Source organism: Girardinichthys multiradiatus, chromosome 12, assembly GCF_021462225.1.
Source record: "Girardinichthys multiradiatus isolate DD_20200921_A chromosome 12, DD_fGirMul_XY1, whole genome shotgun sequence".
NCBI lineage: Eukaryota > Metazoa > Chordata > Actinopteri > Cyprinodontiformes > Goodeidae > Girardinichthys > Girardinichthys multiradiatus.
The window spans coordinates 17,324,405-17,351,777 of record NC_061805.1 but is presented as its reverse complement, the minus strand read 5'-3'; the positions used below and the strand labels follow the sequence as shown (position 1 = coordinate 17,351,777).

General features: G+C 36.6%; 1 protein-coding gene and 3 long non-coding RNA genes across 6 annotated transcripts; 1 reads left to right on the top strand and 3 right to left on the bottom strand.

Annotated features, from left to right (window-relative positions):
* Positions 1-214: 214 nt before the first annotated feature.
* tal2 (T-cell acute lymphocytic leukemia 2) lies at positions 215-2,415 on the bottom strand. The gene is made up of 2 exons (XM_047380566.1): positions 2,240-2,415; positions 215-1,342 (listed from the first exon to the last, which is right to left on the bottom strand). Exon 2 carries the CDS (start codon positions 1,336-1,338, stop codon positions 1,000-1,002), a length of 339 nt encoding a protein of 112 aa, XP_047236522.1. The 5' UTR covers positions 1,339-1,342; positions 2,240-2,415; the 3' UTR covers positions 215-999.
* A 2,607-nt stretch (positions 2,416-5,022) lies between these two features.
* LOC124878437 lies at positions 5,023-8,603 on the bottom strand. Of its 2 annotated transcripts, XR_007040771.1 has the most exons (5): positions 8,079-8,603; positions 7,812-7,977; positions 6,404-6,507; positions 5,947-6,074; positions 5,023-5,856 (listed from the first exon to the last, which is right to left on the bottom strand). It is a non-coding gene; the product is annotated as an uncharacterized LOC124878437 (long non-coding RNA). The 2 variants fall into 2 exon arrangements; XR_007040770.1 differs by having other exon boundaries at positions 7,812-8,603.
* Positions 8,604-9,751: 1,148 nt separating this feature from the next.
* LOC124878535 lies at positions 9,752-11,496 on the bottom strand. The gene is made up of 3 exons (XR_007040818.1): positions 11,348-11,496; positions 10,209-10,898; positions 9,752-10,091 (listed from the first exon to the last, which is right to left on the bottom strand). It is a non-coding gene; the product is annotated as an uncharacterized LOC124878535 (long non-coding RNA).
* Positions 11,497-16,908: 5,412 nt separating this feature from the next.
* On the top strand, positions 16,909-24,410 carry LOC124878262. 2 transcript variants are annotated; one of them, XR_007040689.1, is made up of 5 exons: positions 16,909-16,964; positions 17,503-17,591; positions 21,066-21,227; positions 21,922-24,173; positions 24,283-24,410. It is a non-coding gene; the product is annotated as an uncharacterized LOC124878262 (long non-coding RNA). The 2 variants fall into 2 exon arrangements; XR_007040690.1 differs by lacking the exons at positions 16,909-16,964; positions 17,503-17,591 and adding an exon at positions 19,771-19,950.
* Positions 24,411-27,373: the final 2,963 nt, after the last annotated feature.

Below are 27,373 nucleotides of genomic sequence, written 5' to 3'. Positions count from 1 at the left end.
TTTTCAGCATTTCATTGTTTCATTTTTGTGGGACCTATTGATATTAACAGAGGGTTAAGGTGAAACTTTGAACTTGAATGTCCAAAATGTCATTAAGAGATGCAGGGAAATACCTGAAATGGATAGTCTGGAAAAGTGTTTGTAATAAAAACAACGCAGAAACTCAGTTATCGTGTTTCTGTGTAAATATTCCGACAAAATGCAAAAAACGGCATAATTAACAAATCCTTTATTAAATAAATAGTTAAAGTAAATAAGATACTATGTGTTCACAAACAATGCAAAATAAATTAGCAAAGACATAAGATTGATAATTAACACACTCATCACAGCTGACAATCAGTTCAGTATCTTTGGCCATATCACATGCGTATTTTACAAAAAAATAAAACAAAAGCAAATTCCTTTCAAAGAAGATATTCGCGAGTAATTACTGAAAGCAGATTGTCAGTTTTATCCAAACATTAGAAATTGGCTGCCAAACATTGAAAAAGAGGAACCAAAACAGGAAACCTGGTTCCTCTGAAGTTACATAACCTTGGTAATTGAGAAAAAGATCAGATTCTGTGGTTTTTAGAGGAAAAACAAACAGCTTGTTGACTATAAAAAATGAAAAGTGCTCTTGACTATTTTCAGACATTTGCAGTGTGGAGAACTGGTCGGGCCATTATCGGTTCAGTATTTAAGTCAGAATTAGAAAATCCATACTCCTCCATTCTTCCATTTTCCTCATCGATGCCGCCTCCTGCAAACTGAAATCAGTTCCAGCAACAAGGAATGTGAACATGGAGACATGAAGAGGATGTGGTACACTTCCATGCAGAACACAAATTATTTTTTTTTTTTACCTGGAAATCATATCTTATAAATTACCACTCTGCTGGAGGGACCCTTCTTGTCAGCCATGTTGGGGGTCCAAAACATAATCGGTTCTTATTCCCTCATAAAAAGGGCATACAAAGTCTTCCCATGCTCTTCTCATCGTCTCAGGATGAGGCTCTACCAGGCCTCAGAGCTGTCACAGCTGGATCCGGGCGACGGAGCCTCTGTGTCGCTGGTTGTGGTCCAGGGATGGGGAGGCGAGTGTAGCCGCTCCATGTTCCCTCTCAGGAAGGTGAGCAGAGCTGTGGAGGAGTGGCTGGCCGGCTGACCGCTCTGGCTCTCCAGCAGCTGCACCAGGAAGTTGATGTAGCGCATGGCCAGGCGCAGGATTTCGTTCTTGCTCAGCTTCTTCTCCGGAGGATGGGTGGGGATAAGCTTGCGGAGCTCTGCAAAGGCTGTGTTGACGTTGTGTTGGCGCCAGCGCTCCCTCGTGTTGGTGAACACCTTCCTGGTCATGATGCTGAGAGCAGTAACAGAAAGGTAATGATTAGTGAGTCTGAGAGCTGATTAAACAAACTTACTAAGTCTGTACTGTTTATTCTTAGGTTTTCTTGGGTATTTTGGATACATATATTAAGTATTTTTATTGGCATTACAGGCTGAATTAGCCTGTGTTTTGATGTATTTAGTATCAGGCTGGCATGTATGTTCCTGACTACATTCTGTCCTATAGGATTGGATTGTGTTGGTATGAATTAGATTTATTCTGTATTTCTGTATCATTAGAAAATGAATTATGCCAGTTTTTATGTAAAATGCCTTGAGATCAAGTTTGCTGCAGATCTAAATGAATAAATTCAATTCAATTTAAATTCAACTCTATTTATGTAGTCTACGTAAATGTCATCTCAAGGCACTTTACAAGGAAAACTGATCTGATTTTTATGCAGAAGAAAATAATCAAATTTATCTACATATATCGACAGATTCAATCTCAGTTAGAAACATTCTAGTTTAATCTTAGTTATAAATAAACTGAATTAAATTTGAAAAGGGCATATTTACTATCCTTCTCTTGAAAAATAGCATCTTTTTAAAATGTCACGGATTGTCTGTGTGTAAGGTTTTATAGACATAATCATAATTATTCAATAATTTGGGACTCCTATAATCTGATATATTTAGAGCTGCAATATAAATTATTTATTCATGTTCACTTTGTGATGATAAATATAAAATGTTAAGTTGTTAGTTTTCAGCAGACAGAACAAATTTGTTCCTCCACTACTGTTCATAAATGACAGCTATAAACAAGGGGAACATATTCCCTCAGTCCTTTCCATGCACTTATTAATAATTTTTCACCGACATCACTAGCTGCTGGAGAACCCGTTGGACAAAATAACCAATGTCTGACCTGTTAGTGTAGCAATGTGCAGAAATCTCAGTGGCACAGCTTTCGCCCACAGGTCATCGACGTCTGGGAGTCCTTAGGCTGAATCGGTGTTCAGTCTCCTCATCCCCGTCCGGATGCAGTGGAGCAAGAGGGAAGTAGAGACGGGCAGGGAGGGATGTGGGGAGCAGAGGCAGAGAGCAGGGGTGAGACTGCTGCGTGTTTGCATCCCGCGTTTTATAGCAGGGCAGCTCCATTGTGTGACGTGTGGTGTCGTGGAGCCTGTGTGTCCATTGTGATTGTTGCAAAGTGCACCCCCCTCCTTTCTGTTATTTCAAATAAATGGATGTGAATTATTGGTTTTGCTCCTCAGAGGTCATGACTGTAGATGGTCTTAAATGTTTTCCTGTGTTCAACTTTGCAAATAATTCAAAGTGAGTCTTTTTTTACAGCTTTATGACTCAAAAGCCTTTTAGGGGATTGTTTGTGCTGCTTGCATGATCTACTGCTCATTTAATCCCTGAATGATCCCACTGAAGGTCATAATTTCCTATTGATGTGAAACTGAGACGTCCAGACCGTTCTCTTACTGTTATGGACACTTATTCCTTTCTGCTGCTCTGACATTAGGCATGGACAGCCCACCATCCCCGGGACCAAGGGAAAAGACCTGCAGCTCAACTTTTAAATTCAGACTGATTGGCCCACAAAAGGTAAAAATACCACATGCAGATTGACAGTCGAACAATATGTGTTTTGTTATGACTATGGTAATCTTGTTGAGCGATTCCAAGGGGCCACACATAAATTACAGAGGAAATATGGAGGCCACAGAGTCTGACTCCCATCTCAGCAGCCACTCCTCACTCCTTTGCCCCCTCCGTCTCCCACCTTCCACTTTCAACCTCCGTTCAGATAAAATAACAAGTCCAGTTTGACCAATTGTCACTGTTCTTTTTACACCCTTCAAGTGTTGTTTCAAAGATGCAGCCTTCCAGAAAACCGTGTGTGTGGAGTAGGAATTAGCATAATCCGATTAGGTGCCGGGATTAGCCCAGGGCCTGGAGATCGGGGCTCATTTCTCTGAATCGGCCATTCATGGGCCCTGCTGCACGTCCAAGAGTCTGCACCTGCGAGTCGGGCCCCTCTGCTCTCTGCCGCTGTCCGCCTCCACTCTAGGTCTGCTGACGCACTTGCAGTTATGTGATGCAGAGAGTTTGGTGAGGCTGTCCCCAACCAAAGCCTTTTAAAGGCATCTTTGTAATTTAAATATACATTCAATTCATTAATAACATTATTATTACATTTTTTATGACTAAACACTATACTGCAGTATGACAGATTAAGATTTTTCACGTTACAACCACAATCTTCAATGTATTTTGGAGGAATTTTGATATTATAGACCACCACACAAAGTGGTGTATAATTTTAAAGTGAAAGAAAACAATCCTCCTCTTTTTTTACAAATTAAAATCTCCAGACTGTGACATGCATTTGTTTTCATGTCCTGTGAGCCAACACTTTGTAGAACCTCATTTCTGCTGCATGTCTTTAAGGTTTTTCTCTACCAGCTTTGCACATATAGAGACTGAAATGTTCTCCAATGCATAAAAAAAAGCTCAAGCTAATCCAGGGTGAATGGAGAGTATCTGTTAACCTCAGTTTTCAAGTCTTTCCACAGATTCCTATTTGGATTTAGGTCTGGGCTTTGACTGGGCCATTCTAAATTTTGGCTGTATGTTTGTAGTCATTATCCTGCTGGAGGGTGAACTTCCACACAAATCTCAAGTCTTGTGGAGATTTAACAGATTTTCTCCCAGGATTGTCCTGTATTTAGTTTTATCTGGCTTCCCTGTCTTTACTGAAGAAATGTATTGCCATGATGCATGATGCAACCACCACGAAGTGGGGTTGGTGTGCTCAGAATGATGTACAGTGTTAGTTTTCCACCACACCTAACTTTTTGTATGTTGGCCAATAGGTTAAAATTTTTATCTTATCCAACCAGAGCACATTCTTCCACATTTTTGCAGTATCCCCTATATGTCCCGTGGGGAGCATTTAATGGGACCTTTTATGACTGTATTTCTACAATGACTTCCTGCCACTCTCCAGTAAAGGCCAGGTTTGTACACTCCACAACTAAATGCTGTCTTTTCAGGAGAATCTCCCACTTTAGATCTCTGCAGCTCCTCCAGAGTTACCATAGGAGTCTTGGCCTCATCTGAGTGATGTTCTCTTTGCCTGTCCTGTCAGTTTAAGTACATGGCCATGTAGGTTTGCAATGTAGCTACACAGTAAAATGAGCAGTGTTAATTTAACACTTAGAGTGAATTTCAACCCTGAGCCGGTGAACATATGGTCCTGCCCTGTACAGTGTTAAAGTTACACTCCTCTCAGTGTTATGTTTTCAGAGTTGATTTTACACTGATTAGAGTTAAATTGAGTTATAGAGTAAAAATCATTTAACACTCACAATTGTTAATATACTTTTACTCTGTAAGATAAACAACACTCATAGTGTTAGTTAAATATGACACTGCTACTTTTTAAGTATTCTAAATAATCTACATTTTTTATTCTCAAGTGTAAAATCTATATAACACTAGTTAATTAAATTTTACTCAAAACAATGTTAGTCTGTAACTAATCCAGTGTCAAAAAAATTACTCAATTATATATGGTTTTATTATAAACCTATTAATATTTCTTACCAATATACTGCCAAACATTTGCAAAAATATAGGACAAAAAAAACAAAACATTATCTTCCTCGCCAAAAATACACTGCACTTAGGCTTCAGCATTTTTAGCTATACAACTTTATTACTTTGAAGAACTTGACAACATTGGTTGCATTTTTAACAAAGTATGCAATTCTTGTATTCTTTCAGATAACAGATAGTCCTTTGAAGTCAAACATTCAATAATCAAATGCAACCACCAATCTTTTGGAATTAACACATTTTACAAATCTAACTTTCAGAAGTGAAATACATTAAGGTGCAAGATCATCTTGAGAAGATAACCACAAAAAGTGACTAACACCAAATAAAATTTCAAAGATCGCAAGGTTTTAAAAATAAAATTAATGTAAAGTAGGTACATTAATTGGTTATCTTGCTGTGACCTATATTGCCTCTTAGGTTGTTGCCATGTTACATTTGAAAAACTCCATCTTCAATTTTGACAACAGTAATTAAAATCTTTAAATCTAATGACTAAATTACTAAAATGACTGATCAAGGCTGCATTAAATGACAATATGGAACAATGAAAAGAGAGGAATCTTGTGCTCCATATGACCTGGTTTCTTGATCAGTGCTGATTCAACCAACTATTGACAGACATATTAAGGATGACACGAAATTATATTATTTTTCACCATTTTATCATCATGGCAGAAAAAAAGAGACCTCTTTTGAAGTTGTATCCATCCATTTTATTTTCTGCTGTTTACTGGGAGGACTGTCATTCTCATTGTGAATGGGATTAACAGAGCTGCAAGGTGCAAGATAAAGGATGACTGTATCATCAGAGTCACAACGTGAAAATTCTGGTGCTGAATGTGTTGCAGTTTGATACACTGAGGTGGAAGAAAATGATGTTTCCAGAGTCCGGTGAGTTGGTGTTGACCCCTGAAAACAGCCCAAAGTTTCATAGTGCTTTGGTAATAGTCAAAATGCAACATTCAGAAGGAACTTGGAATCAAGAAAAATCAAGCTTACCATTGCCAAATGTGATGGTCAATATGCCAGTACTGGTTCCTCAAATATTTCTGCATCCACCTCAGTTCCTGTGTCATCAAACACTGTGATGCCCTCAACGACAAGTGGAATGGAGAACTTCATGAAAGCTAGGGAGAAAACAACACATTTAAATTATCACTGAAATATTTCAAATTTAGTATTGGCACTATCAGTTAACAAAACAAGACAGTGGTGAATATAACCCAGAATGGTTAGTTGAGAATCAACATTCAACTTAACCCATTTCAATTTTTATTATAAAACAGTTTTTGTACAGAAATATGGAAAAAGGCTCTCTGTGTTTATACAGATAAATGTATTGCTCACTTCTACTTGGGTTCACTCAAGATGCAGACTGTAAAGAGCAAGACTGGCATACATTTAAACATCTTCAACCAAAATGTTGAACAGTCTTTCATTCATAATCACGGCTTACCAGCATTCAAGAAATCTTCCAGGCTTGGTTCACTGATCTTCACATACTTCTGTTCCGTTAAAGCAACATAATAAAATAACATGGTGTTCAGAAGGAACTTGTTTCTGTGAGAAAAAAAATGTGCTTTTCATGAATGTATGTAAGGAGTTGTTAGCTAGCTTAAACCTGCAAAGTGTTATCCTATTTAGCATTAAATAAAAATTGCATTTTAGACATAATGTTGCATTAACTGGTCACCACGCTTCTTAACATTGATAGGAAACTATAAAATACTTGGGGACTGATTTGGGGGATTGACTACATGCACCTGGCTGGAGCTCCAAACCAAGTTGTAATGCGCAAACCCCGGGTTACGTTTTTAATTTGCCTTGGGGGGAAACTCCTTCGGCGGGAGCTGAGCGCAACGCGGTTCCTCTGAAACAGCAGTATCGTTGGTGTTACTTAATTAAATCTTCATTATTTCACCTTTTAAGTGTATTTTATAAAAGTTAAGCTTATTTCTACGGACATTTTTCAACGAACGTGAAATAATCCTCAAGCAATAAGCAACTACATGATTGGCGGTTCCTTTAAAGTAATTTAGGAAAAATAATATCTGGTTAGGTTACCGTAATTACCCAACATTTTCTGCCCTGTCACTGCTAAACGCATCATTTTCTGAACCGCATAGTAAAAATAACACAAGATTGGTATTTATATCACGCAATACATTATGATTTCTTTCATGAAAAGCTATAAAGCACAGTGCTAAGAGACAAGGCGTATTATGTAAAGTGTCCAAATAACCAGTCATATAATAATTCATACATATGGAGACCAAAATTAAGATAGCCTATAATTGTAGTTGTAAAACTGATTTAAAAAACTTTTTACTTTAAACATCCAGTGTTTGGTCATGATACATTTATCTTTCTCATTGTATAATTATTTTTATAATACACATTACACCGTTAGGTTCTGATAGATTCCTTATGCTATATTTTTATTAATTGTCTACCTAAACAGAGATTCTAGTCGTGAGGGTTGTGCAAGACGTTGTGTTCTTCATATATCCAATCATCAGTCATATTTCTGCGTACACCTGTCATAAGCAGGAAAGAGTGTTGCAATCCGCTGGTAATTTGGTATGGGTAATTCACTCAACAATGTATGTAAAAACCATATATTTTTTTGTATAAGGTTTCATCTTTGCCTTGTTTGTTGTGGTATATCGATTATAGGTTTTATTTTAGACTGTTAGGTTAAAGATCAAAATAATAATTTACATTTGTTTATTTAGCTCGAAATTCCCATTTGATTTTTTTTTTATTATTATTTGTAGAAAACATCATGCTTATTAAAACAAAAATAGATATGCTATAAGGACTGTGAAAATTTGGAAAATAATTGAAAATTGAGAAAAACTTACCAACACTTTTCAGCAAGGTGGAGAAGTTGAAAATGGCACTGAGAAAATTCTGGTCAGTCTGGCACGAAGCTTTTCGGAGTACTTTTTAACACTCAGTTTGAAGAATTTCCATTAACACTGAATTATGGTGTTGTATTAACTCCGACAGAGTGCATTTTCTTTGACACTTGATAAATTACAATGTAAAGAGTTATTTTTACAAAACCTATTTTAACTCTGAATATTTACACCAACACTGCAGAACATAAGGAGACATTTTACACTCACTGTTGTTGAATTGACTCTTATGTAGTTAACATGCTCTGACACTGCTTATTTGACACTGAGGATTTTACTGTGTACACACTGTTCACCAATAACCTATGACAAACTGCTGATGGCTTGATTAAACACAGGTGGACTCTATTTAATAATTAGGCAACTTCTTAAAGCAGTGAGTTGGACTGGGAATTATTTATTTTGGGGTATCAGAGTAAAAGGGACTGGATAAAAATGCCAACCGCACAATTTAAAAACCATGTATCATTTTCCTTTTACTTCACATGTATGCATTGTGGCTGAATTCCCTCATCAGGCTTGTTGAGGAAGGGATGCATCTAAAGGTAGCAGGATGATAGCCCTCGAGGACTGGACGAGCACCAGTGATCTCAGGCATTAATGTTACTGAGAGACAATGTTTTTCATTTTTAGGTTATTCATTCAGGAAATATCTGAAATATTACAAGTTAGTAAAAAAATATTTGTTACCTCTATTTTGAGGACTCAGAGTTCACTTTATCCAGTACTTAATGGATAAATCATCCCATCAATTCTTGATAAACTTCCAGTTAGGTCAAACTGACCAAATGTTTAAGATTAAAAACATAAACTTACCACATATGAAAATTGTAATAAATTATAAAAATGCAGCAAAATTGTTCAAAACAATATCTGCTGCAACATCATGTTAATCTTAAATCTATTTTTCTACATTTATCAACTTAGGTTTTTAAAAGGTTGTAGGTTTTGATGTGTTCCAGGGATTTATAAGTTTCTGTACCAAAACAGTTTGCTCATCCGATTCTGATCTGTAACCTGAATCGTGGATCTTATTCCTGGAAACACACACAGGTGACAGTTTAATTGTAGCCTGCGATGAGAGATAACAGCAGTGTGACCTTTACAGCTGAAGCCCGACTAAAACCCAGTCTAAAAGATGCTTTGGTTTAAACAGCCTGTTAATTCCCACATTATCTCTGCTGCCCCATTCAGTCCAGCGCTCAAATATGTTCAGGAACCATTACTGCACCATTAGGTCGCTGTTTACCTCACCCTCAAATAGAGACTCCGTTGACCACCCTACCAGCCTCTTTTGTTCCAGAGCAAGTAATAAAAACAACCCATTCCTCTCTCTTTGTTTGACCGCTGCCGCTCAGAGCGCCAAGCAGAGAAAAGACACCGTCAGGTTATTGATGGTGGCTCGTCGGTGGCTGGCCGGAGTCAGGGAGGCTTGGAGTCGATGTCCCCAGGGTTGTCTTTGTCTGGGAATCATTCCTGGGGGAACTGGCTTCAGTCTGCTGGCTCGTGAAGATAAGCACTCTCTTCACATGCTGAGAGACCATGATAAGAGGATTGCTTCACTAAATTATATATAAAAAAGAAGCCCCACCAATGGAGCTGCTAAAATGAGAGACTTTATCAGTAGAGATGAAAAAAAAAACAATCCCAGTCCTCAACCCATAAATCATTTCTTTTCTTACTACTGAGTATGCTAAAAAGAAATTAACTAGTAGCCAACTAAAAGTTTTATATTAACCAATAATTCATTTGATAAGTCCTTTAACTATTTTAATGTAACCTTTATATGGCAATCAAGGTTAGCTGTTACTCAATAGGAGGATTTATTCTAATCCATTGCGAATTTATCCCAGATTAACAGAAGGAGTTACAAGGAGACTGAAAAGATAGGTCTCAGTTTATTAAATCCTAAAGCATGAGACCCGTTCTGGAAAAGTCTTTAAATTACAATCATATATCAGCTAGCCGTTTTATATTACAGCTAACTGAATCCACTCAGTTTCATTACATTTTTAAAAGAGGAAACACGAAAAGATCAAACTCTTAAATATGGAACACGGTAACACTGGCAACATTAATACGCTGTTAATAGATGATGAAATGTTTCCTGAACAAAAACCTTTTTTCCATAAAGTCATTAAAACAGTTTAAGCCTCGTCTGTCCATCTTTTCTGCTGGGTACCCTCTCAAAGCTCAGCCGCCCCCTCTTCATTGGTGTTAGCACTGCAAAACAACAACGCTGTGTTAAAATCACATTCTAAGTAACAGAAAAACACTGTGAGCTGCTCTGACCTGATGCAATCAGACCAACTGCATCTCTGCTCCTCTTCTGCTCCTTACCTCTCCAAAACCTGGGTCCATAAGATGAACCTGCTCCCGTCCCTCCAGTACCGGTGATACAGTCATAAATACGATCCCACATGATGTCTGTGGGTGGGCTACAACTGTTGATGTACAGCTCTAAGGATGCTGGAGGTCGTTGTAGCTCACAGGATGGGAGGATGTGTGACTGTTGACTGGCTGCTGCAGGACGGGGCTGTAACTGAACGTAGAGTCCAGTATCACTGTGCTGTCGGCTGTGTGTAGGTATGAGCTGTACTCATCTGGAGAGTCTCTCAGCGTCCAGACATCATTCACTCTTTAAACAACTCTCCCTGTTGTACCATCTCTGCCACTCCACGAAGGAAACTTATCCTCCTGCTTCCAGGAATCTGTTCTGGACCAGTTTTTCTGGAGGTCAATAATTGGGCTCCCAAAAGAACCATTCAGGTCAAATTTGAAGTCTGAAGAGCCTGAGTCTCCATTGGGGAACAGGTCATCTGGGTTTATAGCTCGACATAGGAAGTTACAGTTGGGGCTGCTGCTGAACGGCTCAGACGTTGTTGTACTATTGTTATTACCCCAGTTATTCAATAAGAAAATTCAACTGGGTAAATTAAATCAATTCAATTCAGTTTTATTTATATAGCGCCAATTCACAACATGTTGTCTCAAGGCACTTCAAATCCAGGGCAAATGATAAAAGAAATCCTGTAAGAGAGTTGTACAAGAAATCAATTAAACACTTGATGATTTAATGGAATATAAACTCTGGTTATGAGGGTTTTTGACAGAAGTCAGATGATTTTTCTCTTAGGTTTCAACTTTTGTATATTTGACTTTAAGTGTCCAAAGACACACATATGAAAAACAGTTGTTAAAACCTTTAAGATAAATAGTCAAAAACATTGCTCAGGTGAATAATATGTGATGACTTGATGCTTTTTGATGAGTTAAGGAAAATGGAGAACAATTGCAATTAGCCAATATGAATATTTAAATTTTTGAAGGTATTCCCAATGTTTAATCATTTATGTATCTGAAGCAGGGGAGCAGAGACTAAGATTTAAACATTAGACACATAATAAAAACACCAAAGCAGTATTTTAAGAAAAACAAAGTGAAACTACAAACTACAGCAGACCAAAGATTAATTTCACCTGAGACGGGCTCACAATCAGCCAATCTCTGTTGAGGTAGGTCAGAGGATCCCTGTCTCTGGACATCAGGGTGCTGAAGCAAATCCAATAAACTGGGCCATTTCCAACATTTCTGACACAATCAGCACCTGAAAACCAGAGGAGAAACTAACTGGTAACCACTGGTGCAGCTGAGTTTATCATGAATTGCTTAGATAGTCGAAGTAGAACAAAACCAGAGGATGAAACAGACTCAGCACACAGGATAAGACGGTAAATGAGGTTTATTCTACTGTAGACTTTGTTTAAGGAATCTTGAGTTGGAGATGTCCAGAAGCCAGAGGAGGAGGAGGTAAACCCAGGAATCCAAGGAGAGAGAGAGAGAGAGTACTGGTGATGAGAATATTTACAGTGCAGTCCTTAGGAGGGAGTATTACCAGATGTTGGCAGGCAGGTAGGCAGATAGGCAGGTCGACAGGCAGACAGGCAGGCAGACGGATAGGCAGACAGACAGGAGTCCACATAACTGAGGTTATGTTCCAGCAAAGGTCTTCTTCTTCTTCTTGTATTATTTTTGGCAGTTGGCAAATAACTTGAAGATGTGCATTACCGCCACCGACTGGTATGGAGTGTGGTTCTTCATGGTTTTAAATCTTATTTACTATTACAACAATCAAATTCTATTTATTAATTTAGTGCTCTTGAAAAATCTAATTATAATTTGAATATGTTTGCTACCTAAACTTCTTTGCAAAGTATCTCTCAAAATAAAATTCTCTTTAATACCTACAAATTCTCTCCTTAAAATTGTTCTTTCTTGTTCATATTTCTGACACTTCAATATTACATGTTCTATTGTTTCCTCCTCTCCACAATAATCACATTTTCCTGTAATATGTTTCTTCATCTTGAACAATGTAGAATTAAGTCCTGTATGTCCTAGTCTTAATCTTGTAATTAATCTTTCCTCTTTTCTACTCCTTCTTCCTGTTCTTACTTCTCCTACTATCTTGTTGATTCTGTAAAACCATCTTCCTTTCTTTTCTTCATCCCACCTTTTTTGCCACTCTTTCTTGATTCTCTGTTTAATGATATTTCTCGCCTTTGACCTACTAATATTTATTATAAAGCTAATGTTGTTTTGTGTTGCCTTCTTTGCCATCCTGTCTGCCTTCTCATTCCCTCCAACATGTGCTGGTAACCATAAAAACACTAATATTAATCCCATTCTTTGTATTCTAAATAAAGTATGTTTTATTTCCAACAAAATGTCTGGTCTACCCACTGAATGATTGTTTTAAACTTAATAATGCTAAACTTGAGTCTGAACAAATGATTGTTTTTAATGGTTTTATATCCTCCACCCACTGCACTGCTAACAATATGGCTAATAATTCTCCTGGATATATCGATAATCCATTTGTAATTCTCCTTCCTACTTTTATTTTAAATTCTGGTATTACAAATGCTACTCCTATTTTTCCATCTGTTTTTGATGCGTCTGTGTAAATCTGGACATAATGATAGTAATTGTTTATATATTCTTGTATTATACTTGAATCTAATCTACATTTCGTATCCTTTTTCTTTTCCATCAACGCCATATCCACCACTGCTTCTGGTAATAGCCACGGTGGCACTACTGGCAAAGGCAACATTGAACTGGTTTCTTTTTCCTATATTTGAAATTCTTCTGCTATATTATTGATAATCCAACCAAAACTCTTAACTTGTTTTTTTTTCTTTTTCCCAGCATGGTTTTAAAATATCACGTGTGGGATGATCTGGATTATTGCTTTGTAAGTTTATCCAGTAATTTATTGCTAACTGTTTCCTTCTTATATCTAATGGCATCTCTCCCATCTCTACCTGGAGTTCTGCTATTGGACTGGTTCTGATTGCTCCTGTACAAATTCTTAAAGCTTGATGTTGTATATTGTCTAATTTTATAAGATGTGTGTTTGCTGCTGATCCATAAATTATACTTCCATAATCAATATTTGATCTAATTAATCCTATATAAATTCCTTTTAATGATGTTCGATCTGCTCCCCTATCAACACCAGCCATACATCTCATAATGTTTAATATTTCTTTGCATTTATCTATGATTTTTTCTATATGTACTTTCCATATTATTTTTTGATCAAACCATATACCTAAAAATTTTATATTTTTTACTTGTTCTAAAACTTGATTGTATAATTTTAGTTTTATATTTTCTCTTTTCCTTTTCTGTGTAAACACCATTACTTTTGTTTTTTCCACTGAGAACTTAAATCCCCATTGATTTGCCCATTGTTCTATTCTAATAATCTCATCCTGTATTTTCTTTTCAATAAGTTTGATATTACGACCCCTTTTCCATATAGCTCCATCATCTGCAAATAGTGAGCAACCGACTTCCTTACCAATATTTTTAAATACATCATTTATCATTATAGAAAACAATAACGGACTTATAATACTTCCTTGAGGAGTACCATTATCTATTATATATTTATCTGACAATTCTTGACCAATTCTTACTTGTATTGTTCTATTTGATAAAAAATCTTTAATCCAGTTAAACATTTTTCCAGTAATACCCATTTTATTTAATTTAATTAATAATCCTTCAACCCACATCATGTCATAAGCTTTTTCTATGTCGAAAAATACAGCTACTACATTTTCTTTGTTTATTTGTGCTCTCCTTATTTCATATTCTAAATATAATGCAGAGTCATTTGTGCTTCTCCCTTTTCTAAACCCATTTTGATTTCTAGATATATACCCATTAATATTTAAATAATATGTGAATCTATTATTAATCATTTTTTCCATTATTTTACAAATATTTGATGTTAATGCGATCGGTCTATAATTTTCTGGTTTTGTGTTATCTTTTCCTGGTTTGGCTATTGGAATAATTATTGCTTCCTTCCAGCTCTGTGGCAGCTCTCCCTCCTCCCAGATTTTATTGTATAATTCTAATATTTTGTCTTTTGCTTTGTCATTAAGATGTTCTATCATCGTATAGTACATTTGATCTTTTCCAGGTGATGTATTTTTTGTTTTCCTGGTTACAAAGTTCAATTCTCCTTGTGTAAATGGTTCATTTGTATCTACATTATTTTGCATTAATTCTTTATATTTCATCTTTGTGATTTCTCTACCTTTCTTCCCCTCTTCACTAATATTATTTGAACTATGAATTTTACTAAATGTTTTAGCTAATATTTCTGCTTTTTCTTTATCTTCCGTTATAGTTGTATTATTTATTTTTCATATATGATATCCATATTCTTTTCTAATACCCTTCATTCTTTTAATCGTTTTCCAAATTTGATCAATTTTTGTTTCTCTCTCCACGGTATTACAAACGTTTCTCCAATATTCTCTTTTTGCATTCTTAATGATCTTTCTTACCTTTGCTTGCTTTCTTTTGTACTCAATTAGATTCTGATAAATTGGGTTACTTTTTAACATTTTAAATGCTTTATTTCTTAATTTTATTACTTCACTACAATCTTTTGTCCACCATGGCACAATTTTTTTATCGTTCTTTCTTCCTCCTTTTTTTATTGATTCTTCTGCAGCCTGTAAGATTTTTTTACAGATATTTATATTTAAACTATTTATATCAATTGACTTATCTATTTCTTCCAATTTCTTTTGACTTAAATATTTAAATTTTTCCCAATCAGCCTTATTAAAGTTCCATCTTTTATATAATCCTGTATTCCTGTTATTTATTAATATTCCTGTTATGATTTTAATGGGGTAATGATCACTACCTACTGTTGTATCTTTGTCAATGTCCCACTCACAGTTATTGGCTAAACAATTTGATACTATTGTTAAATCAATCACAGACTCTGTACCTGTTTTTACATTAATTCTTGTTCCTCTTCCATCATTTATACATACCAAATTTTTTATTTCCATTATTTCTTCAATAACTTGTCCATTTTTATCATTACATTTTCCCCATAATGTGCTGCTAGCATTAAAATCTCCACACCAGATTACTTTTCCTTCTAAATACCCCATTAATTCATCCATCAACTCAAATGATAATATTTTACATGGATTATAAAAATTTATTATCTTACATTTTTCTTTTTTATTGTAAATTTCAACTACTATGTATTCTAAATTTTTACCTTTTCCTAATATCTGATATTGTATCCCTTCTTTTATAAATATTTCACATCCTCCTCCACTTCCTTCTAGTCTATCCCTTCTGATACAATTATACCCTTTAAACACAAAATCTAGGTTTGGCTTTAACCACGTCTCCTGTATACATATAATTTCTGGTTTTTCATCAATTCCATCTATATACCCTTTAAATTCCTGTCCATTAGCGATTAAACTTCTTGCATTTCACTGTAATATTATTATATGTTTCTATCAGCTGGGGTTCCTCCTTGCCTTCCATCTGTTTCCAACTTTTTATTAATGTTTTCCCAAGATCCTTCTTTAAACCCTAAGAACTTTTCTGCTCCTCTGACTATTATTTTAATGTTTTCTGTTTTGTGTTTAGCCTGTTCAGTGCAGTTAATGACATAAGCTATAAATAATATCAGTTTTTCCACAGACATTGTAACATTTTCCTCTGATTCTACTTTTCTTTGTTGATAATCTTGAATCTTAATTTGACCTTCATCCCTTGATCTTTCTTTCTGTACATTTTTGACTGCTTCAGCATAGCTTATGTTTTTAGTCATTTTAATTTGTTGGATTTATTTTGCCTTCTTCCTTACCTCACATCCCCCGAATGTAACTCTATGTTGCCCTCCACAATTGCAACATTTTTCCTGCACTTCTTCCCCACAATCTTCAATTCTGTGATCTTCTCCACACTTTGGACATCTTTGTTTTCCTTTGCAGACAGCTGCTATATGACCATATCTCTGACATTTAAAACATCTTAGTGGTGGAGGAATGAAAGGCCTCACAGAAAAACTCAGATATCCTATTTTAACATTTTGTGGCAACACCTTTTCTTCAAAGTCTATTAAAATTGACAGGCTTCCTACTCTTTCTCCATTTACATTTTTTGTCAGTCTTTTGAGATTTTTTATCTTTGCACCGACAATCCTTTTTTTTTTTACTTGTCTATATCTTCCTCCAGAGGAATGCCATAAAATACCCCCCGAATGATTTTATCTTCGCCTATAATCTTCCTCTCTGTCACCGTTTTCTTGCAAATGTTTTCAACTTGTAAAGCCTTTCTTCTTTGTTCTTCAGTTTTACACACCACCAGTATATTTCCATCTCTCAAGACCTTCACCATTTCAACATCTCCTATCTTTTTTTTTATTTCTCTAGATAGTGAAATAGGACTCAGGTTCTCTTTTTCTTCTTCATATTTTATCTTTAATATTATTTTACATTCTTCCCTTCCGATTTTCCTCCTAGCTACTTTCTCTTCTTCAGAACTGTTTTCTTCCAGCTCTCTTTTACTCCTTTGGCTGTCTAACATTTTTCCTTCTTCTGCTTTACCTCTTCCGCGTCCTCTCCCTCTACTATCAGCAGCTACCTTAAGAAGCCCATGAGCTCATTAGGAGAATGCGTTGCAGCTGCAGACAATGAGCTGCCAGAACCAACCAGAAGGGGAGGAGCAGAGATCCTACAGAGTTGAACATAGGTTGGTATAAAAGACAACAAGTAAAACACAATTCCTATACCTGAACAATAACTGTCACTTTCACTTTGTTTGCTATTAATAATGTTTTAATGATGAGTCATTAAGATATACAGTCATATTAAATACATTTTAATATTACCTAAAAGTTCATTTATTTCTGTAAATCAGTTTACTAAGTGAAGCATTATATAGATCAATTAAACAGACTGATATTTTTAAGCTTTTATTTCTGTTAATCATGGTGATTTTCTGCTTACAGCTAACGAAAACACAACATTTAAGATTAGAATTATACACCAGACCAGTAAAAAACATATTTTTAACAGACATGTTGGCCTAATGAAAAGTATGTTTAGCATCTGTTTAAAGTTTGTCATTGTGACAAACGGAACCAGATTTTAATTTATTGAATATGACTGTACATCGAGCCCTTACCATAATTTAGTTTATTAAATGTTGTGAGCTACTGTGGGCAGAACATGTGAAACATTTGTGCTTCTACATTCACATCCAGTTTTTCTGACTTCATGCCAAACAGAACCAGAGATGAATAAACCAACACCAAGTTGTTGAAGGCTTTGCTTGAAAATCTGCACTTCCAAACGCACACACAGACAAACCTTGAAGGTAATCCTTTTGTATGTTGAATTTGTACAGGTTTCTAACATTACTGTGCAACATTTTTAATCCACTCCTAATTTCTTAGATTGTTTTTCAAATTAGTTTTAATTCTTTAGGGTTGTCTTGATTATTATCTCCATACTTTCTGAAGGGCTTTTGACTTTATTCTTTAGACTTTAGGTGCTTTTTTCAGACCATGACAGCATGTTGTAAAGTGTATGCTTAATAAAATCCAAACGTGTACATGTGGAGGACAAACAAAGAAATTCCTGGGCTTAAAAAAAAATTAGAGCAGGTTAAAAAACAGCAGACCTGACACAGGGCCTAAGAGGTGCTCCTGTGGTTAATCAATTTCTATATTAACGTTTTCAGTTCATAGCTCTCTGGGAATCACCTTTTAGTGGTAAAATGCTTTTTATGTGTCTAACTGTTTTCCTGGGTATTTTTCATAATTCATTTAAACAAATGTAAAAAAAAAAAATTCTGACCAGCTGCCAGTAACATTGTCAAAAATTTAACTAAAATTAGTTTTTACAAGTTGTCCCTATATTGGTTACTCCTGAGAGCATAGGAGTCTGTTCATGTCTAACTGATTCATAGGTCAGAGTATATTAGCTTGACAGACAAAAATATATTCCTCTGAAAATGTTCAGTGAACAACCAGCCAAAGATCTGCAGAAAGCCTGGAGAACTACTGAAAAAGCCACTTTACAAAACTACAAGAAGGTCTGTTCGTTGGAAGGAAAATCCAACAAACTGGGAGATTTTTACACAGTCTTGTTTATCAGCGTAATGAAGTTTGTGTGGACTCTGACCCTCCACCTTGGCCATCAGGGCAGTGCAGGATGAACCAACAGCAGCTGTATTGCAGAGAGGAAGCACTCAGCCTCATTACCAATACCCTCACTGGCTCCATCTCAACCCAGTTCATCCTGCTTCTACACAAACATAAAACCTCACTTAAACAGCTGACACTGGATCAAATGAATAATAATGAACATAATGGTGTTTAAGGTGGAAAACTCTTGCGGGCAGAGCTTACTTAACTGGCTTTTTAGCAACCCTTAGTCCGAATACTGCTGAAGACATTAAATGTATTACTGTACAGCATGTACAGTAAATTCCTTCAAACACTGCTTTTGTTTTATAAATATGGAAATGTTTGAGGGGTTTGAACACTTTTGTAAATGTGCATATCAGCTGATTATTTGCTCTATATTGTTTTATGTCAGATGTTTAGTCTTGTTAAAAAAACTAAGTTGGAAAATTACACTAGTGATTTAAGGTTTTAGATACACTTTCTCACTTAATGTGTCTCTTTATTTTCATGACTATTTACATTGTAGATTGTTACCAAAGGCAACAAAACTATAAATGAGCACACATGGAATTATGCAGTAAACAAACCATGTGAAATAACTCTAAACATTTTTATATCTGTTATTCACAATATCCACCCTTTGCTTTGATGACTGCTTTGCTCTCTTGGTATTCTCTCCATGAGCATGATGAGGTGGTCACCTGAAATGATTTTCCAAAGAGTCTTGAAAGAACTTCCCAGAGGTGCATTGAGAGACGGTCAAAGGTTAATATTTCAGTCAGCACAGCAAAGGGTGGCTACTTTAAGGAATCTAAAATATAAAGCATATTTAAAGTTCTTCAATTTTTCATTTGCTACATAATTCCACATGTGTTCATTCACTGGTTTTTAATGCTTTTGTACAATGTAAATAGTGATAAACATAAAGAAAACCATTAAATGAGAAAGTGTATATAAAGCTATAGACCGGTAGTGTATGTGTCAATAAATAAATAAATTAAAGTCAGACACTTCAAAGATATGTATGTTCCAGAGTAACAAAGGGACCAGAAGGAACCTTGAACTATAAGTACAGCTTATAAATGCCAATAATTTTGCTGAAATGTGTTTAACAAATAAACTTCTTCTATGGTTATAAAAGCCCCAAACGTCCAACCAGAATGCACAAGGGCATCTAAGATCTAAAATACATAGATGGGTTTTGTTTGTGTTGTTTTTGAATAGATCCCGTTATGAATCTGTAGGTGTTAAATGCACTGTTAAACATATTTATTGCTGCTAAGTAACACTGAGACAATAACACTTTATTTCCACATCTCTATTTACATTTAAAATGCTGATCAAGTTATTAGGAAAAACCTGTGAGTCAGTGTCTTTCCTTAGAATATGCCACTTGGTCCAAACTATAAATTATTGCAACATTCACGGCACTAAGGTCAGGCAGGAAGGGCATCATCTAAAATTAGGAATTCCACTGTATGTGAATGTAAGGCTCACTCTGATTCAAGTGTTTGCAGCAGCAGAGGAGGATAAAGAAGTCCGTTGGTGACTAACAACACTGTCAGGAAGTGACATTTTGGATTTTGTTTGTGGTTTTGTATTCATGGTTATGGCTTTCTGTTTTCTGACTGTTCTGGTGTCCTTTTGCCTCCCAGTGTATTCTCCTCTCGCCCCTAGTTCCCTTGGTGTTTCTTTCCTATTTGTGTACTTAGTATGGTTTCATTATATTATAGTCATCTGGTTCCTTAGCTTTACTCTCGTTTTATGTTCATGTTTTGTATTGATTCCTTTGCACTCTCCTATTTATTAGTTTCTTTTCTGTTACTCCTCTCATCATTAGTTTTCCTCTTTTAGTTATTTATTACTCACTTTTAGTCCCCTTTACATTTCTTGTCCCTCTTAGCTTTGTTTTCTCTAGTTTGTCCTTATTCTCCACTCCCTCCTTTATAATATACATCCTCATAACCTTCTTTTTCCATTTTTCTTGAATCACATTTTTGTACTTTTAATTAATGCATCCTGTAGATTAACAAATGTTTGAGAGTTTAATCGACCATCATAATTATATGTGGTTATCCATTTATCTAAATATTTTTATTTGTTTGGATCCTGTGCTTCTATGAATTTCCAATCTTTACATTGTAATTCATCTTTTAATTTATTTTACTTGCCCCTTTTCCCATTTTTGAAAAATTTGGTCCAGTATATAAATACCTAGGGTATTCTAAATGCTGGATTATTCTGCTCAGTAGGGTGACAGGAAAAATCTCCTTTTGTGTTAATTCTCACTTCAACTCTTTCGAGTGGAGAATTCTTGCCACAAAAGTTAGTCACTTACAATCCCACTGATTTGGTATGAGGCAAAACCTAGTGGTTTAAATCCTCCATTCATTTCTCACATTCACACATTTTTTATTATTTTTTTTAAACGCAGGATTTTCTTAGTATGTTTTGTTTAAATACTTATCAGGACTCCGCCGTCCTTTAACCACGGAATTTTCAGTATTACTTCTTAATACTTTTCCAGGACTCCGCCGTCCTACTTTTACCTGTTAGGGCCTAGGATTCACAGGGTTTTCTTTCACGCAATGACCCCCAGTCATTTGTCACACTTTTTAATCCAAACTCAACTCACCACTTTGTCTTCTCCTCTCTCTCAGAGTTCCTTCAGCCGTCAGACCCCAGCGGGCGGGCCGAGGTCCAGTCCCGGAAAGGGTCTAAGTCTCCCAGATGAAGCCTGCCGTGCGCACGGTCTTTACTGGATTCCACCAACCCGCTGGAATCCTCAGGCGTATTGGAATCTGGCTCGAAGGACCAAAAATGTCAGGTTTAATCAACCTAAAATACCTATAATATCACAAAAAGAAGAGAAAGACAAGATAATTAGTTTCTTACTTGCTGCGAGGAGAACGGACAGAGATGTGCTTTCAGTTACTAATCTCCTACCACTCTGAAAACACATCTCTCCAACACCTCTTTTTATTATCTTTTGGGTGGTCCCTAGTTACATAAACATTGCTGCTCTAAAGGGTGGGGAACAAACAGTAGCAACGTGACATAGATCATGTACACCATTATCTTGTACTAACACGCTTGCATTGTCTCCATAATCTTAAGGTATGTGCGCTTTTTGTTCAGCACAATCAGCCTTTATCTTTGTGATGTCCTCAACTGTGACTACATCATCCCGATTCCACCTTTCCTCCTTGCCTGCAAACAACTCATCACATGTTTACTTACACATACAATATGAGTTTATGCAGGTCAAATAGCAGAGGAAATGTAAGATAAATCTATATACAATTATTCCAACACAAGGGGGGAATGAACTCTGGTCCGTTTAAAGCGGACCAAAAGTGGCAAGTGTGGATACACCCTAAGTCTTTATGGGAAGAAAAATAAATTTAGAAAAAAGGAAAACATCCATAAATGACAGTGAACAGGTGGATAAGCAGCAGACCAGCGTCTGAGAGGCTGGTGATGAAGGAGAGGTGACAGATGCTTCTCTCACTGCAGATCGAGAACCAGGGGGACTGGCCTGGATGGTCAAACTGCACCAGGAGAGAGAAATGGCTCCAAGGAAAGTCAGGGCTGATATGCTGCTCAAACACCAGCATGCAATAGCTGTCGCACACACTGGTTCAACTTGATAGAAAGTGAAAGAAACAAAGTAATGCTTCTTATAGTAGCAGCATGTATTTTATTTCTTTCTGTTTCTCAAGGCCCTCATCTTGCTCAGTTTGAAACAACATAGACCATTATGGTTTTTAGTAAGTCTTTGTAATGCTATAAATATTATTATTATTATTAGGGGGATTTATGAGTTATTACCCTTCTTTGCAAAGGTATTCACACTCCGTAAGTCTTCTCACATATTGTCACATTACAGCTACAAACTTCAAAGTACTTCAATCAGTAAAATAATGTTTTATTGTGCAACAAGTAATCAGGAACATGAACGAGTGAATCTCCAACTGTATGGAAGGAAGGGGAAGAGAACTGGTGAGACAAGGAACTAAAATGAGGCAGAACTAATGATAAATAACTAAGTTGAATAAGTGAACGGCTTTACTAAGTAGATGCAATCAGGTCGCCAGGGGTTGAGGGATTCGGGATTCGGGATCTCGGTTTAGAGTTCGTTCTGATGTTTCCTCTGGTGCTGTTTGAGGGAGTCTGGAAAAGCCATGTAGTTATCCAAGATGCAGATGGTTATGTTGGAGGATGGACAGGGTACGCTTAATATCTTGATCCAAGAAACGGAGGAATCAGGAAGGCTGCCAGCCAGAGCGAAATCCAGTTGAAGTCAGTAGTTCAGAAAACGAAGTCCTCAAAAACGTAGGAAGTCTTAACCCACAGAACTTCTGAGACTGAAATCTGTGTTCATCGAGATAAATCTAAGAATCAGGGATCAGCCTGCGAAGGACCATAAACAAAGTTACTTAGAGCACAAAACCGAAGCTTAGACTAGAAGTGGCTGAGTTAGTTACCACTGTAGGCAAATACTCTCGCGTCAAAGTGCTGGCAGCCTCCTGCTTAAATACTCCTCATGCAATCAGCAGAATAAGAGAGACAGGGGTCTGTGCAGACTAAAAGTGGGCGTTTCTCAACCGAAGTGGGGGTTTCTCAACCAGTAGGCGTTCCGTGATCACAAACAGTGATTGGTTGGCTTTATGTCCTCTGTTTTTCACGGAGGTATATGTACAGAGCTAACCTGTATGAAGTTGTACGGAGAAGCGCAGAAAGAAGGTAAAGCAATTATCAGTCATTAAGTTAATTTTCGAAATTATATTTTTAATGTTGTCAGTTTGTATTATGAAGCCTACATGTACAAATTTGTAGGTAAAAAAGTACAGGTCAAAAGTACAGGTTTAAAATGTAAGTGACAAAGGTGATCTATCATACTTAGGTTTCAAATGTGATTGTAGCAAGACTGAAATAGTGAGGTCGAAGAGTGAAAAAAATTAAATAAAAAGACTAGTTATGCTAGTTTCAAAGTTATTTATGCTTAAATAATTAACACATTGGAGAGACATGGACCATAAACGTCTAATGTATTGTGTTGAGGTATATTACTAGCATGTCACCATAGCAAAAATACACCTATGTGTTGAACGTTTTGTAGCATAACGTAGCTTAGCTACATGAATTTGGCTGATCTGTTGCGTTTTGCGGATGGATTAATACTGAATATATATATTTCTTGTATTAACTAAACATAGTTTTGTAAATTTAGTTATATATTTTGGATATGTGTGTAGTGTTGATTTTGATTTTAATTTTAATTGATTTTAACTTCAGAGGTTTTGTAGACATAATAAAACAATAAATGAGTCATTGGCCTTAGCTGCACCTTAAAAAGCTAAACTTTTTTACATGGATCCACAAATTACTTCATTTATAGTTACATTTTAAACATCAGGCGTTAATTGAAATCTTCTGTCACAAAGGACTTTTGCACTGCATGTTGAATACATTGGGAAAGGGAAATGCCTTGTCCTTATGCAAGTGCTACTTAAATGTTGTGTTTGGTGATTTTAATAATTTCTTTTTACAACTGAAGGTGTCGTTGACGGGAAGAAATTCTCTAAAGAATTTCAGGCTGAGAACCAGAAGCCGTACCTCACATCAAACTGCTTAAGTTGTGGAAGCACATTGAAAGGTTATGGTGCAGGTTACTGGGGCAATGGGAAACGAGGACAGCTGAGAGGCTTTTATTCGGAACCCTGTACTCCGGGGTACTGCAGCCACTTCTGCGCCATGGATGCAGGGTTAGTTTCCCAGATTCCTCCTGTAATTTCCTCCATCACATGAACTAACACCCTAATGATACTATGTTGTTGTGTGTGTGTGTTTTTTTAAATTTTTATTTTATAATAGATGCTATGAAGACTTTTAAGATATGTGGGACAAAATGTCTTCAAAAGTTCAATACTTAAGAAGTACACCACCGCCAAGTGATGCCTGCACATTTTTTTGATGTAAAATAAAGAACATCTTTAACCTCATGTTGTCTCTTATTGCTGCCTTTGATGTTAGCTGTCAGTGAGTCGAAATGTGATGATTTCTAGACTTTGTGTATAATATACTACAGTTTTTCAGTGTAGAGCAAATGGCTTTATCACTACGTTTATTTTTGGCACATTAAGAGGCAGTTCTGCACGGTCATTATTAATGTTAGAAGATATATCTGAAAGATAATCTGCCTTTACCCTGACATAAAGCTAAATACATTATGAAGTAAGTGCATGTGTGTGAAAAGCATTTTTCATTAATGAACAAAACAGATTCACATTAAGTTTTTTACATAGTTTATGCACAGTAATCAAAATTTATAAGAGGTTCATAGGAATGCATTTTTCTGCAGTAAATAGTTTTATGTTAATGAAAGAAAAAATAGCACTGACAGCAAAAAACTGTGTAAGCAAATGTAGACTGATTCACTTCCTGCTTGCATTAGATCGTAGACTAATGTTAAAGTCAGGGTTGTGTGTGTAGTTAGGTGGGGAGGCTTTTTCATTCATATTCATGCTGATGGTGCAGTTCCTGAGCTGAGACATCATCATATGGACAAGTGAGACAACACTGGATCTTCTGGCAAGTTACACCAGCTCTTTGTTCAAATAAAGCTTACCAAGGAAGAACGGATATGTTGTTGAACATGAGAAGAGTCACTTCTGTTATAGGTTTGTAGGATGTATCTGGCACAGGCTGACTTGAACCTGTGAAGGGTGCAATAAAAGATCATGGCATATAAAGCGAAGTGTGCTGCCTGGTCTCAGTCAAAGGTCATAAGTCCTCCACAAGATAATGACCCAGAACAAAAAGCTCAAACTAAACTTACTCTCGTGTTTTAGCTGAAACATGGAGTGGGAAGAAGTGACCTGTCAAACCTGAGAAAGCCGGAGCAGTTTACTAATGAGATGTGAGCCAAAATACCTGCTCCAGCTGCTGAAATCTCATGTTTGTCAGAGGCTTCTTCAGATCTGCTGTAAGACGGAGCGCTACAGGAGATCCTTCCTGCCCACAGCCATCAGCATCTACAACGGCTCTTTGAAGAAGCCTGCATCATAAGAGCTACAACAACATTTAATTACCCTTTGGGATTAATAAAGTATTTTTGAATTTCAATTGAAAATGACAGTAATCACTTGTCAGAGGTGACTGCTTCAAAAGGTTGAACAAGAAAATATGATGCCATCGGTACCATCCTTTGTCTCCATGCTACTCTCATTACAATTATTATTTTTGAAATTATATATTTTTATGTCTTCATTATGATTATAACATTATTTTCATACCCAAAACAGATATTCTTTTAGAAAATAATAGCAGGGTATCAATCATTTTGTCCCAATATGTACTCTTAGCCCTCACAAAATCTCTGAAAAATCAATACCGTTGATTATTAAAAGATCACATTTATGAAAATAAACAAATAAATAAAAGTCCGATGCCAGAGAATAAACTACTGAAATTAGGAAAAAATAGAACAAGTCCGAAGAGAGACCTTTTTGTTTATTTTCTTATTTTATTTTATTCAAACAGATTCGATATAAAAAAGGGGATTATCGAAGATTATAAGTAGAAAATAAACTCCAGTGGCAAACATAAATTGAAAGAAATCACTTCCTGTTATCGTCCAATCATATGTTGTGGTTGAGTTACGCCCACAAAGGCTCGTCCAATAATATGTTAAGGTTAAGTTACGCCCATAGTAATGCTCGTCAAATTATGTGCTGCGCTTGATTTGCGCTTGATTTCATTCGTCCAATCAGGATTGGTCGTTGAGAAATGCCCTGATTGGGAAACGCCCACTTCGTCTGCAGAGACCCCTACTTGGAATAAGACGCACCTGTCCCCCAGCGCACCTGAGAACTTCAGCACCATCTGGGAAACTGAACTCAATGTTGCAAGCAAAATATACACAAAACACAACCCAAAACCCCGGCAGCAACAGCAGCGAAGACCGTACCGTATAAACATAATTTATGTTTGCAAAAACACACTAAACACACATTGTATGGCTACTCGCTTCCATTACACTCAGGGATGCTGAACATATTCAAATGAAAACATTGGCATCAGAAGCAACGCTGCACGCAGCTCAACAAGCTCCGCTGTCTCACTACCAAGCCCCCCCCACTCCCCCACCCGCGCTGTATAACGCCCACTGTTCATGAGTCATGCTTGGTTCACAAAACTGGTCCACTCGAACCGGTACAGGAAGGAGAGTTCTTTCAGTGGGAAAACGCTATGTTAGATCCAGAGGAATGTCTGTTTTATCTCGGGGCAAACCCACATTTTTTTCCCCACACACTGCCATTAGTCATTCTGTCCTGTGTTCATCCATCACTGTGTTGTTTGGCTCATCCACAAATGACAGGTCCAATGGCAACAAACAATTAGGTCTTCAGAGAGCATCATCAGGGCCGAACTTCCCTCCATCCAGGATTTGTACAGGTCTAGGGTCAGGAAAAGGGCAGCTAACATCTCTGCCGACCCCACACATCCTGGACACAAATGGTCTTTTCTGACTTTTACCTTCAAGTCAGCACTACAGAGCGCTGTTTGCAAAAACCAGCAACTGACTACTATACCCAGCAGCATTAAAATTCTAGATAGGATTTATAATCACACAAACTTGTGTATTAAATTAATTTAGCCTATATTAAGCCCTAAACAAAACTTATCATTACTCATAGTTTATGTTAGAAAGGTCAAGGGGTGTTGATACTTTTGCAAGGCACTGTACCGTTGTCTCTAAGAGTGGCTGTTTAACAATGTCCTCCTGAACATCTCCACGTATGTTACCACAGATGGTGTCGACGTCTGGAGGTTTCTGGTAGGATGCACATTGCCTGAAGCAGCTGTGATAAAACATTTCTCTGGTAACATGGAACTTTAGAGAATTCCTTCTGGAGCAGATTTCAAGTGGTAGCTAAGATTTGGATCAGAAAAGCACCTGAAC